At 37.9% G+C, this 14,653-nt stretch overlaps 1 protein-coding gene across 1 annotated transcript; it reads right to left on the bottom strand.

The window, feature by feature from the left end:
- Positions 1 to 2,649: 2,649 nt before the first annotated feature.
- On the bottom strand, positions 2,650 to 12,579 carry LOC128219371 (orexin/Hypocretin receptor type 1-like). The gene is made up of 6 exons (XM_052927180.1): positions 12,172 to 12,579; positions 11,204 to 11,409; positions 10,222 to 10,385; positions 9,171 to 9,315; positions 7,496 to 7,608; positions 2,650 to 2,819 (listed from the first exon to the last, which is right to left on the bottom strand). The coding sequence occupies exons 1-6, from the start codon at positions 12,577 to 12,579 to the stop codon at positions 2,650 to 2,652; spliced, it is 1,206 nt and encodes a 401-aa protein (XP_052783140.1).
- Positions 12,580 to 14,653: the final 2,074 nt, after the last annotated feature.

The following is a 14,653-nucleotide window of genomic DNA, read 5'->3' as shown; positions in this document are numbered from 1 at the left end:
TGTGATAAACGTTATCGTATAGGGTGCATAGCATTACAAAATATTAAATGGTTTTGGTTTGAATTATGTTTATGATGAAACACAATATTAGTGTTTATGTATTTATGACAGTCTTCAGATATAGAATATACGATGCGTTCAAACAAGATTAGTATGGTACTTAAGAAAAAACACAATGTCAAATGTGTAAACAAAATTTTAAGACTTGTCTTGAATATGAACGTTACCTCGATACTTATCCCAACAGTTTACGATTTGTTTTTTGTAGACTACGACTCCCTTCGTATTCAATCCGTTAGAAACGCTAGAAATATCATTGTGCGAAATCAAAGATATTGTCTATGTTGTAATACCAATGATAGTGAAGATGAATTTCATTTTTTCTTCGTGTGTGTGTCTTTCTTTTCATGATATAAGAAAGAAATATATTAAGAAATGTTTTTTATATAAAAAAACGTCTGTATTTAAAAAATTACAATTGCTGCAAACAAATGATGAACTTGAGCTAATTAAACTATGTCGTTTTGTTTAAGACTCTCTAAAAGTAAAATCCTCTATAATTAATGTTAGAACTTGATATGGTAATTTTGTTGATCCGATGAAGTAGATAGATTATAACAATTACAATAAGTCACCAGTTCGTTGTTATTCGTTTGTTTGTGTTTTGTTATTTTTTATGTATACTCGTTTGTACTACATTGTTCGTTACTATGCATACACGTTGGCATTCGTTAATTATAAACATATGTGTTACTGACGATGTACATTGTAAGAGTTTTAATAAACTGTCTGTCTGTGTTTTGTCTGTCTGTTTGTCTGTCTGTCTGCTGCCTGCTATCTTGTCTGTCTTGTCATGTCTGTCTGTATGTCAGTATGTCTGTCTGTGTATGTCTGTCTGTGTATGTGTGTCCTTGTCTGTCTGTCTGTCTGTCTGTCTGTCTGTATGTCTGTCTGTCTGTGTGCGTGCGTGCGTGCGTGCGTGCGTGCGTGCGTGCGTGCGTGCGTGCGTGCGTGCGTGCATGGGTGCGTGCGTGCCTTGAGTGTGCTTAACCATGATTGAAAGCATAGACATGCTTTATTATTTATATTATTGTTGACGATGTACATTGTAAGAGTTTTAATAAACTGTCTGTCTGTGTTTTGTCTGTCTGTTTGTCTGTCTGTCTGCTGCCTGCTATCTTGTCTGTCTTGTCATGTCTGTCTGTATGTCAGTATGTCTGTCTGTGTATGTCTGTCTGTGTATGTGTGTCCTTGTCTGTCTGTCTGTCTGTCTGTCTGCGTGCGTGCGTGCGTGCGTGCGTGCGTGCGTGCGTGCGTGGGTGCGTGCGTGCGTGCATGGGTGCGTGCGTGCCTTGAGTGTGCTTAACCATGATTGAAAGCATAGACATGCTTTATTATTTATATTATTGTTGAAGATTAACATATTTACGTTTCTGTGTGTTAAAATCATTGAGAATAAACAACAAACTGGGTTATAATATATAATGTGTAAAAGTGAATCTCACAAAATCTGTTAGATTTGATTTGATAAATATGTTATATCCTTTTTTATTGAGTAAATAGTAAAAATACTTTAATCGTCTTTAATAATTCTGATTATAAAAGATAATCGCTCCTTCCTTGACTTTGTTTTCATCAGAAATTGTAAATTTCGCTTCTTTTTTGCTCGCTCACAACTAAAAATTATATTCAATTTTTCAATAAATATAAAAAATGCGTGTGGCCTTAGGGACTCTGTTTACAAAATTTAATCGTCAGAGTTAGTTACAGAAAAAATAATATATCATACACACGATTTATTACAACTAATACAGTAAACATATATATATTGTTATAACGGGTCGAAGCTAAAACTGCAAAAATAAATTCATTATTCGTATTGGGAACTGTGCTTGATCTTAGTCCTCGGCTTTGTTAGAGGTCGGTCTCATTTTCAAACAGAAAGGTTTCGGATAAAGCCTTTCCTGTCAAACTCACATCGTTTTCACCATTGAAGGGATGTTTTTTTCACTGATACCCATCAACTTTCATAGTTCTTTCTAACTGTTTCGACGGGATACAGATTTCTTGCTGGCTTCTTTGTTTCACTAGTCGACAAGACATAATATTTTTTTAATACAAATGCAATGACGTACAAAACATCTTCTTCTAAAACAAAGAAGGTTGTGTACCTTGTCAAAGGGGAAAAAAAAACAATACGAAAATGGATCTTTCGATAAAAAAAAACTCTATCAAACATGTAAAGTTTTAGTCATTCTTCATTCAAATGCACTAGACAAAGGTAGTCTGGATATGAAAATTTAGATATCACGTCTCCAATATTTATGACGCAACGCCATTGGTCCAGGACTGATCACGCGGTGACCACAATCTTTTTCCATATTAGGTCACCAAATTTATATCGTACCAAAATGGCGTCTATTTTCCGATTCCGATGGATATTCCGATGAATAAATAAAACATTTAAACATGTTAACAGGCTGTCGACGTGATACCTACGTTACGGGGTTAGTAGGTGGTGTACGGGTCGCAGGAAACCATAATTATTCGGGTTTCAGCTTTTTCTCATCCGATATGGTTTCCTTTGCCCGGTAAATCCCATATCGGGTCACCTAATAACCCCGTCTCTTATAATATTGTCTTTAAAAATCATGGATTGTCTTTTGTTATACGTGATGTTGTTTTGCTGTTTTGACCGGTGGCATTTCTCGTGTAGAGCGTCGTCATGCGGTACACCTCTCTGGATACGCTCAGCCTTCTGGTTCTGCCACGTAAACAACAGAGAGCTGTTGCGACACGGAACTCACTTCGGAATTTATCTGCAGTAATACAGACAGAAGAATGATAAAGAGGCTGCTTAGCTGACACAAAATGAAACATATCGACAAAATGTTTGAATTTTTGTGACAAATCATGTTGATTGTAAACATTCGTGTTGGTGATTTGTTCACATTCAAGATAAAGACGAGACGTCAGCTGCAAATCATGTTTATTTGGAACTTGACGCATCGCCTTTGAATTATTCCGTAAAACCCTATGTTAAATATTTGTTTCAGTATTGCCTCGCAATACTTGATATAAAATTCACAACTCAAGCAAGGTACTCTGATAGACGTCAAATGAACGGCATTAAGATAAAAACGTAGCACCAAAATACACGCCATTTAGACAGAAGCGTTGCACCGAAATAAACGTCATTGAGATAGAAGCGTTGCACCAAAATGAACGTCATTGAGACAAAAGCGTAGCCTCGATATGAACGTCATTGAGACAGAAGCGTTGCCCCGAAAGTAATACCATTGAGACAAAAGCGTAGCCTCGATAAGAATGTCATTATGACAGAGGCGTAGCCTCGATATGAACGTCATTGAGAAAGAAGCGTAGCACCGAAATGATCGTCATTGAGACAAAGGCGTAGCCTCGATATGAACGTCATTGAGAAAGAATCGTAGCCTTGATATGAACGTCATTGAGACAGAAGCGTAGCCCCGATATGAACGTCATTATGACAGAAGTGTAGCCTCGATATGAACGTCGTTATGACAGAAGCGTAGGCCCGATATGAACGGCATTATGACAGAAGCGTAACCTCGATATGAAAGTCATTATGACAGAAGCGTAACCTCGATATGAACGTCATTATGACAGAAGCGTAGCCTCGATATGAACGTCATTATGACAGAAGCGTAGCCCCGATATGAACGTCATTATGACAGAAGCGTAGCCTCGATATGAACGTCATAATGACAGAAGCGTAACCTCGATATGAACGTCATTATGACAGAAGCGTAGCCCCGATATGAACGTCATTATGACAGAAGCGTAGCTTCGATATGAACGTCATTATGACAGAAGCGTAGCCTCGATATGAACGTCATTGAGAAAGAAGCGTAGCACCGAAATGAACGTCATTGAGACAAAGGCGTAGCCTCTATGTGAACGTCATTGAGAAAGAAGCGTATCCTCGATATAAACGTCATTATGACAGAAGCGTAGCCTCGATATGAACGTCATTGAGAAAGAAGCGTAGCACCGAAATGAACGTCATTATGACAGAAGCGTAGCCCCGATATAAACGCCATTGAGAAAGAAGGGTAGCCTCGATATGAACGTCATTCAGAAAGAAGCGTAGCACCAAAATGAATGTCATTGAGACAAAAGCGTAGCCTCAATATGAACGTCATTGAGTCAGAAGCGTAGCCCCAACATGAACGTCATTATGACAGAAGCGTAACCACGATATGAACGTCATTATGACAGAAGCGTAGCCTCGATATAAACGTCATTGAGAGAGAAGCGTAGCAAAGAAATGAACGTTATTGAGAAAAATGCGTAGCCTCGATATGAACGTCATTGAGAAAGAAGCGTAGCACCAAAATGAACGTCATTGAGACAACAGCGTAGCCCCGATATGAATGTCATTGAGACAAAAGCGTAGTCTCGATATGAACGTCATTGAGAAAGAAGCGTAGCACCGAAATGAACGTTATTGAGACAAAGGCGTAGCCTCGATATGAACGTCATTAAGACAGAAGCGTTGCCCCGAAAGTAAAACCATTGAGACAAAAGCATAGCCTCGATAAGAACGTCATTGAGGCAGACGCGTAGCCCCGATATATACGTCATTATGACAGAAGCGTAACCTCGATATGAAAGTCATTATGACAGAAGCGTAACCTCGATATGAACGTCATTGAGAAAGAAGCGTAGCACCAAAATGGACGTCATTGAGACAAAAGCGTAGCCTCGATATGAACGTCATTGAGTCAGAAGCGTAGCCCCAATATGAACGTCATTATGACAGAAGCGTAACCTCGATATGAACGTCATTATGACAGAAGCGTAGCCTCGATATGAACGTCATTGAGAGAGAAACGTAGCAAAGAAATGAACGCTATTGAGAAAAATGCGTAGCCTCGATATGAACGTCATTGAGAAAGAAGCGTAGCCTCGAAATGAACGTCATAGAGACTTATGCGTTGTCCCGAAATGAACGTCATAGAGACGGAAGCGCAGCACCGACAGGAACGTCATTGTGACTAAACACAGCACCAAAATGATAGTCATTGAGACAAAGGCGTATCCCCGAAAAGAACGCCATTTAAACAACAGCGTAGCCCCGAAATGAACGCCATTGAGACAGACAGAAGCTAAGCCCGAAAAAGAACGCCATATATACAGAAGCGTAGCACTAAATTGAACGTCATTTAAACAGACAGAAGCGTTGCAACGAGATGTACGTCATAAAAACAGAAGCGTTGCACTAACATAAACGCCATTAAAACAGACGGAAGCGTTGCACCGAACTGAACGTCATTGATACAGATAGAGGCGTAGCCCGGGAATGAACGTCATTGAGACAGACAGAAGCGAAGCCCAGGAATGAACGTCATTGAGACAGACAGAGGCGTAGCTCGGAAATGAACGTCATTGAGACAGACAGAAGTTTAGCCCGGAAATGAAAGTCATTGAGACAACAGTGTAGCCCAGATATGAACGCCATTGAGACAGAACCGTTGCACTAAAATAAACGTCATTGAGACAGAAGTGTTGCACTAAAATAAACGCCATTGAGACAGAAGCGTTGCACTAAAATAAACGTCATTGAGACATAAGCGTAGCCCAGAAATGAACGCCATTGAGACAGAAGCGTTGCACTAAAATAAACGTCATTGAGACAGAAGCGTTGCATTAAAATAAACGTCATTGAGACAGAAGCGTTGCACTAAAATAAACGCCATTGAGACAGAAGCGTTGCACTAAAATAAAAGTCATTGAGACAACAGTGTAGCACCAAAATGAACATCATTGAGACAGACAGAAGCGTAGCCCGGAAATGAACGCCATTGTGACAGACAGAAGCGTAGCACGGAAATGAACGCCATTGAGAGAGACAGAAGTTTAGCCCGGAAATGAAAGTCATTGAGACAACAGTGTAGCACCAAAATGAACATCATTGAGACAGACAGAAGAGTAGCCCAGAAATGAAAGTCATTGAGACAGAAGCGTTGCACTAAAATAAACGTTATTGAGACAGACAGAAGCGTAGTCCCGAAATGATCACTACTGAGACAGAAGCGTTGCACTAAAATATACGTCATTGAGACAGACAGAAGCGTAGCCTCGAAATGAACGCCATTGAACCAAAAGCGTAGCCCCGAAATGGAACACCATTGAAACAAAAGCGTAGCCCCGAAATGGACGCCATTGAAACAAAAGCGTAGCCCCGAAATGGACATCATTGAAACAGATTAAAGTGTTGCTTCATAGTGAACGCCAGTGAGACAAAAGCGTAGGATCATAATTAATGCCATTGAGATAAAAGCGTAGCTCCAAAATTAACGCCACTGAGACAAAAACGTTGCCCCAAAATGAATATGATTAAGACAAAAGCATAGCACCGGAATGAACATCATTAAGACAGGAAGTGTTCCATCGAATGTAAGGTTATTGAGACAGAAGCGTTGCACCGAAAAAAACGTCATTGAGACAGAAGCGTTGCACCAAAATAAACGTCATTGAGACAGAATCGTTGCACCGAAAAAAACGTCATTGAGACAGAAGCGTTGCACCAAACTAAACGTCATTGAGACAGAAGCGTTGCACCCAAATAAACATCATTGAGACAGAAGCTTTGCACAGAAAAAAACGCCATTGAGACAGAAGCGTTGCACAGAAAAAAAAACGCCATTGAGACAGAAGTGTTGCACAGAAATGAGCATCATTAAGAGAGACAAAAGCGTATCACTAAAATGAATGCCATTAAGATAAAAGCGTAGCCCCAAAATGAATATCATAAAGATAAAAGCGTAGCCCCGAAATGAAAGCCATTGATACAGACATAGGTGTAGCCCCGAAATGAACGATATTTTAACAAAAGCATAGCCTCGAAATGAAAATGCACAGACTTTAACGTCATTGAGACAGAAGCGTTGCACCAAATTAAACGTCATTGAGACAGAAGCGTTGCACCAAAGTCAACGTCATTTTGAGGCTACATCAATGAACGTGATCAATGAAGAAGCGTCGCACATGAATGAGCGCCATTGAAACAAAAGCGCTCCACTGAAATGAACATTTTTGAGACTGAATTATGGCTCCGAAAACGTCACCGTATAGAGACAAAATATTCCATAAACAAAGTCATCATACACAAACCAATGGTTAAGGCATATCCAACATAAACATAGAAAATGATTGACGACGACTGAATAATTATAGAATTACTTTTACATTTTTTTCACACGATTGAGACTCTTTCTTAAATTTCATTTTATGACTCTAAAGCTGTCATTTTGCAAATCGTTGCGATAGTTCTGTTTTATCATGTTGTTTATTTCGAGGTTCAGTTGTATTTTATTAAGATAAAACATGAATATCAAATATCTCACATCATTTTTAATACTAAGTATTGTATTAGTGAGGTGTTTTCTTTATTATTTTCCGTATAATTACAGAAGCTATGTAAACAATATTTTGGTAGATGCATCATTACCGCTCATGAAGTTATAGATGATGGGGTTGATGCAGCTGTTGAAAAACATGCACCAGTGAGATATGAGAGCGATCATCCGCAGATTCGGGACTGCCTTTAATTGTTTCGTGTATCTGAAAGAAGCAAAGAAGACATACATTTAGTTTGCTTAACAATGTCATTAACTTGTTTAACAAAATCGTCAAAACATTGTCCGAGCTACGGAATGCCTTGTGAAACACTAATTTTACCTTACGTATTATCAAGCTTACAATTTAAAAAAAAATTGTTCAATGGAAATATTGGTAGATAGTCGATGATATGCCTAGATTTGAAATCCTCAGCGAGAATATTTCAGCAAGATTTATTAGTTTATAATTATTTATTTAAGTGCTCTTTTCAAAAGTATTTAACACACTAATCAGTACAGGAGCGAAATGTATCTTGTACGTGTACGTGTACGTGTGGACAACATTTGGTGAGTTTCGTCACCCCGTTACGTGCACGTGAAGACAACCTTTTGTGCGCCTCGTCATCCTGGTAAATATACGTGTGGGCAACTTTTTGTGCGCTTCGTCATCCTCGTACGTGAACGTGAAGGCAACATTTTGTGCGTTTCGTCATCCTGGTACGTGTACGTGTGGACAACCTTTGGTGCGCTTCGTCACATTAGTACGTTTACATGTGGGCAAACGTTTGTGAACTTCATTATCCTGGTACGTGAACATGAAAGCAACATTTTGTGCGCTTCGTCACCCTGGTACGTGTACATGTTGACATCCATTTGTGCGCTTCGTCATCCCGGTACCTGTACGTGTGGGCATCCTTGTGTGTGCTTCGCAATTCCGTACGTTTACGTGTGGGCATTCTTTTGTGCGGTTCGTCATCCTGGTACGTGTACATGTAGGCAACCTTTTAATTCTTTCGTCATCCTGGTACATGAACATATTGGCATCTTTCTGTGCGTTTCATCATCCCGGTACGTGTGCGTTTGGACAACCTTTTATGCGCTTCGTCATCCAGGAACATAATCATGTAGGCAACCTTTGATGATTTTCGTCATCCTGGTTCGTGTACGATTGGGCATTCTTTTGTGTACTTCGTGATCCTGGTACGTGTACATGTAGGCAATCTTTTATTTGCTTCATCATCCTGGTACGTGTACGTGTAGGCAACCTGTTTTGCGCTTCGTCATCCTGGTACGTGTACGTGTAGGCAACCTTTTTTGCGCTTCGTCATCCTGGTACGTGTACGTTTGGGCATCATTTTGTGCGCTTCATCATTTTGCTACGTCTACCTGTGGGCAACCTGTTGTGCTCTTTGTCATCCTGTTATTTGTGTGTGTGGGCATCATTTTTTGAGCTTCATCACCCTGGTACGTGTGCGTGTTGACAACCTTGTGTTTGCTTCTTCGTCCAGGTACGTGTACATGTGGGCAACCTTTTATGCGCTTCGTCATTCTGATACGTGTACGTGTGGAACACCTTTCGTGCGCTCATCCCGGTACCTGTACGTGTGGGCATTCTTTATGCGCTTCGTCATCCTGGTTTGTGTACGTGTGGGAATCGTTTTGTGCGCTTCATCATCCTGGTACGATCGCGTCTAGACAAAATGCAACTGTTACTAGTACCGCGAGTTACAACTTCAAGTACAAGTATAGACTATGATTCGCAACCCTGTCAAAAACATATCTTACCTGAGGATGTTGAGTGTGTGGTTAGGCAGGAAACATAGAGCAAACACTGTCACAATGGCCCCCAACATCTTCGCTTTCTTCGGGCCAGTAAGTCTGCAGGTATTATTCTCCTGGGAATGGCTATTGGAAGTCGTTGCCCTCAGACCTGCTTTGAAACGTATCTATAAGGTTGAATTATCTACTTGTGATAAGAAGTTAATCTGAGCAAACATTTAGACGTTGTAATTCTTTGTGTTTTAAGTTAAAGCACATACACAATTCATTGTAGTGTGGTGGTGTGTAAGCTTATTTATACTCGCATTCGGGTCTTGCCCATTTGGCGAGTGCTCCGTTTAGAGTGTTAGTCATAGTGCACAGACAGAATGTAACCACTTTGTGAATTTTTTAACACTATGTTGGATGGTGTATGTGTTTAAGACACCGTTAAACAAAGGTTTCATGAAAATATCCTTTAATATTAAATATAATGTAATTCAATTTTGGGGTTGACATCGATCGTTCAACTAAAACTAAAAGAATGTTCATATTAGTTATGAATTTCTGATCATTAAACCAACAGTTGGATTTCCCCTGGTGTTTTAGCGGTCAGACATGGTGAACATCGATGCATATAATTCTATAAATAAATACCGCCAATGACTTATAAGACTAATTTTATTTTTATCATGCAAGTGCAAAATATGAGTAACTTTATAAACCATCATATTCAGGTGTGTTGTCTAAACACCTAACTAACAAATCATGACAGTTTTTAAGCAATTGGTCTGTCTTAATTAAAGGCTGAAAACATATCAAAATCATCTTTCGATACAAGCTTTAATACCATACAATAACGGAAACCTTTAGAGTGATATGAAATGAAATCATGTTTGAAACAGGTCAGAAAGTATCAATAGTTTAAATTAAAAACAACTTTCATTGACAAAACATGGTTCAACACTACGTGGAACACACACTTGGTGTCTGATGCTAGCTGTCAAATTCCAGCCAGGATCCGTATTGTTATAAACAACTATTTTTACGAAACAACTCCAAGCATTTATATGCATACGCAGATTTGCTGTTCCAGGTATTCGTTTCTTCCAGAGCACGACAGCTATGTGGGTGTACAGGCAGGCCATCAGACCAAGTGGTATGAAATAGAGGCACACCATCAGGCAGATCTGGAACAGGGCTATCATATCTAGCTTCCACAAGGCCGGAAAACACATTGTTCTGCAATGTAGAAGTAGTATTCATGCTTATGTATGATGTATAACTAAACAAGTAAGATTTATATGTATAAAATGAAAATAAAATTGTATGATGCATTTTACGCTCGACTATTCATGATATAAGAAGAATTTACCACTTGTCCCGGCGTCGAAGTTTGAGGGCAAGTTTGCAATTTCACTTATAACTCCTTTCATTCAATTCACCTTCACTTAATACTTCACATAAATGTCCAGGACCATCACACAATGACCAAACTTTGTTTATTGGAAGAGTGTACGAGACTTTTCATGGGGTGGCCTTTGGGTCCCTATGATCATACGAAACAGAATAGAAAGAGAAATAGAACAAATAGGATACTAAAATAGAAAAAGAACGGTTGAAATTAAAAACCTTAAGTTAGGGTTGACAAATTGTGGCCAAACTTGGTATAAAGGAACGGTTTATGGAGACAATTTTATTCGATTGCGTTAAAGTTCCTAGGCTCAAGGTCAATGTTACTAAAACTAGATAACCGTTTGGTATTGGGTTGAAATATTGTGACTAAACATTGTACGTAGAAATCGTAAATGAAGGGCTTCCATGGGGTTGCATGAATCTCACAGCTGAATCATTTAATCATTGAAAACATGGTTTTATCGTATTGCGGCGGTTCTTGTTAACTATTTTAGTCCTTTTTTAGCATTTGAACGGCACAAACTTCATCATTATTGTATTCGTTCCTAAGACAAAGCGGCGCATAGTGGAGCGCGATGTCCTTCTAAAGCTCTTATCTTTTTATAACACTAGTAACTATAAATTTTGCTGATACACTTTTTTACCTGAAGACTGTGTCTAGCCGATATGGTGTAACAGTTAAGGCCAGGAACTCGGGCAAGGCCACGCACATGGAAACAGCCCAAATAGCTGCAATGATGATGCGGGCTCTTTGGAAACTGCTATGGAAACTGAGAGGCCGACAAATGGCGTACCATCGCTCTATTGAGATAGCACAAAGGGTTAAGATTGAAACTGATATACACATGGTCTGAAATGAAACAAAACGTTGAGGTAAAATGCACGAATCAAAATCAACGATTTTCGGCAAAGATATTTATGTTATCATGTAAATGTTCCGTCAATTAAAGTGCACAGTAACAATTCCGTACGTTATATGGTGTATAAGTGGTTTAAAATGTTTGATACATTTAACTGAATAGTACTGCGTTTTGATCCGGAAACTATTTAAAACGCATTGTGAAATAAGAATCGGCAAGATTTCACTTTATTATTGATATAAACATAGTGTGATAAAGTAGGTTATAACTTAATGCCAATTAAGTGCCCAGATGTGGTCCAGGATGCACTTTATAATTAAGATTAAGAATAAGACATCAGACTGATCTTTTTAAGTACACACATTTTATTTGTCATACTTTGGATTCGGTCAATTACATGCAGTCAGAAAAAGAGACTCATAAATATCTCAAGAGATGAAATGTTTTCTTCTGAACTACAACTGATGTTACATTGATCCCGTGGAAAATTAAAAGGTGGCAAACTATTTCAGAAAATGTTACAGTTTCTATCGAAGCTCTGAACAATTGTTGTCGGTTATTCGTAGGTAGAATGAAATTAATAAAAAAAGTTAATCCTATTAGCCTGATACAAAACTAAAACAAGATTTAGATGATTAATGTTAGAGCATAAACTTAATACAAAAAGGAACGGAACAATTGTTGTTAGTAGTGAACATTAAAAACATGAATATTAAAATTATAAGGACATCAATTATAACCAAACTACTTACCCCAAGGGAAATGCTTAGTTTACACATTGTTGTTCCAATAAGCCATGTTTCAGTAACATCAGCGACCAGTGTTGTTGGTAGTAATAAAAGGAGAACCGTTAAATCCGCAACGGACAAGTTCACCATAAATATGTTCTTAGTTGTCCGCATTTCGCGGTTCCGCCAAACGGAAAAACAAACCAGAACATTTCCAAGAACTCCAACAATGAATGTAATAACATATCCAGCAATCAGAACCCATTCTTCCGGTTCAGGAAAGAAGCAGTCCGCTATTTCGTCCAAACTAGAATATCTACTTTTGCATGGTTTACTTTGAACCGTCTCCGATATGTTATCCGATTTGTTACGAAAACTAATGGTTATATTTTCCTCCGCGAAAAATGTCAGATTTTTTAAAATTGACTCCATCTCATATGTTTACATAGTTCAAAAAACAGCATAACTGTCTTGATAACTATTTTCGAACGGGATTGATACTATATCAAATTTTGAAATTAATTAGAAGACGTCAAACATTTGAAGATTAGCCGCAGAGTGTCGTCGTCTTCAATACAACCTTGAAAACCCCAAAGCCGGTTTGAGCAATATCGGAAAACAAGCTCCGAACGATTTCTAAGGCTATCAGAAATAAGCTGTTTGTTAATATCAATTAGCATATACCAAGCTCATGTTTACCATCAAGCAGGAGTTGCTGAAATACAAAAACGTTAACATTAAACATTTTCTGATTTGCATTTGCGCGATAACAGTTTCTAAATGTCATCATTATTAACTCATAAAATTTAATAAATTGATAAAATAGGCAATAAAGATAAGTTGTTTATTTCTATATTTTAAATGTTTGATTTGATATAAATTTGAATTTTGGCGAATAAAATCTGCGATTCCCGCTATATAAATATCTTGTCCGGATGCACATTTTACACAGTAACGCAAAACAACACCGGCTCAATTGTCAGGAACCACTTCAGTTCAGTGACCACCCTGAACCACTACAGCACATGCACAAGTACGAGTGAGTTTGTGTAAATCCCGTAAGTCTTACATTTGTTAAGGAGCAAAGTGAAGGACACAGAGATACTGAACAATATAAATAAACGTACAAACACCACAAACAGTACAAACACGCATAAATATAGCTATACATATAACAATAAACAATGGGATAATCGCTTTGAAACGGAGTCAACTGGCAATTAAACTAGTTTATAAACCGAAGGGTTACGCATACACCACTAAATAAAAATCCTATTTAATCTATAGTCAATTAACCAATTTGCATGCAATATAACACTTATTTATAGTGCTTCACTACCTCTATGACCACATTTGGAGAGAAAGCTCCACTTGTGTACTAAACACACGTTAGAAAAAGTTATGTTTTCTTCAAATAAAAATGGTTAATCGAAGCCAATCGGTAATTTTTAACCAGCTGTTCTTGAAATCATAAACCATTCGGCTTCAAAACCTATTAAAGTTGGAAGGTAGCCACTAGTCTGTGATGGTATAACAGTGCCTTGATTCACGGTCATGTGTTAATTTAAAGAAATAAGACATAAAGCAATGAGTATGCACTTTCCAATTTTTGCCCTATTACCCCTTTTTCGATCTATAGATTATTATGCTAAAGTGAGTTTCAGTGTACTGGTGTTTCTTTAGTCAATATATGTCTTGTTATTGTTCTTTTATAACAACGTAGAATCCCATCATTGCTACTTTTTCGGGGATCATTTTTCAACGGCAACAGGACAAGTCGAATCAGTTCTGTGAGTTTGAATTAAAAGTCTATGTTTAAAATTGTTCTAATAACCTTTTTTTCTTGACAAGCTTTTTGACGAACTCAGGCTTTAGTTCAGTAAGTTAACAATGTACTTAATTGATTGTTCAAAGACTTTTAAACCTTTAGCGTGTTAAGTAAACGCAAAAACCGTCTACCTTAGAGAAAGATTGCATGTCAAGCTATAATCAAGCTACGCTTTTCTAGTAAACTGATATTTTTTACTTGATAAAGAACTAAAGGTTAAATACTAAATAGCGTGTTGTTTCTTTGATCATAAATGCAGTCTTATATGTATGCTTGTATAGGTAATAGTATACAAACATAAACAATCTACAATTGATTCCGCGGGAGCGATAACTCAAGTCAACTCAATATTATTTTATTATATCACAGTTTACATTTAAGTAAAATCATGTGAAAACTCAATAAAACTACATGTGAGCACAGGTATACAGAGGTGGTTAATGACGACTTCACAACAGGTTTAGCTAATTAGTTGGTTGGATGTGGTTAGTTCAAATAGTGTTTGTTTTATAACAAAACAAATTCACTTATTTTAATTAAAGTACAATAAAATCGATACAGTAATGAGATAACTATTGTACACGTGCAAGGGTGTAACCGATAAAAGTATTGTGGTAAAAGAAATACGGCTTATGGAACAAACGGCCCTGTGTGATCTTCAATGACTCCGTGTTTTGT

This window comes from Mya arenaria, chromosome 15, assembly GCF_026914265.1.
Source record: "Mya arenaria isolate MELC-2E11 chromosome 15, ASM2691426v1".
Classification (NCBI taxonomy): Eukaryota; Metazoa; Mollusca; class Bivalvia; order Myida; family Myidae; genus Mya; species Mya arenaria.
This window is presented reverse-complemented; position numbering and strand designations above follow the sequence as displayed.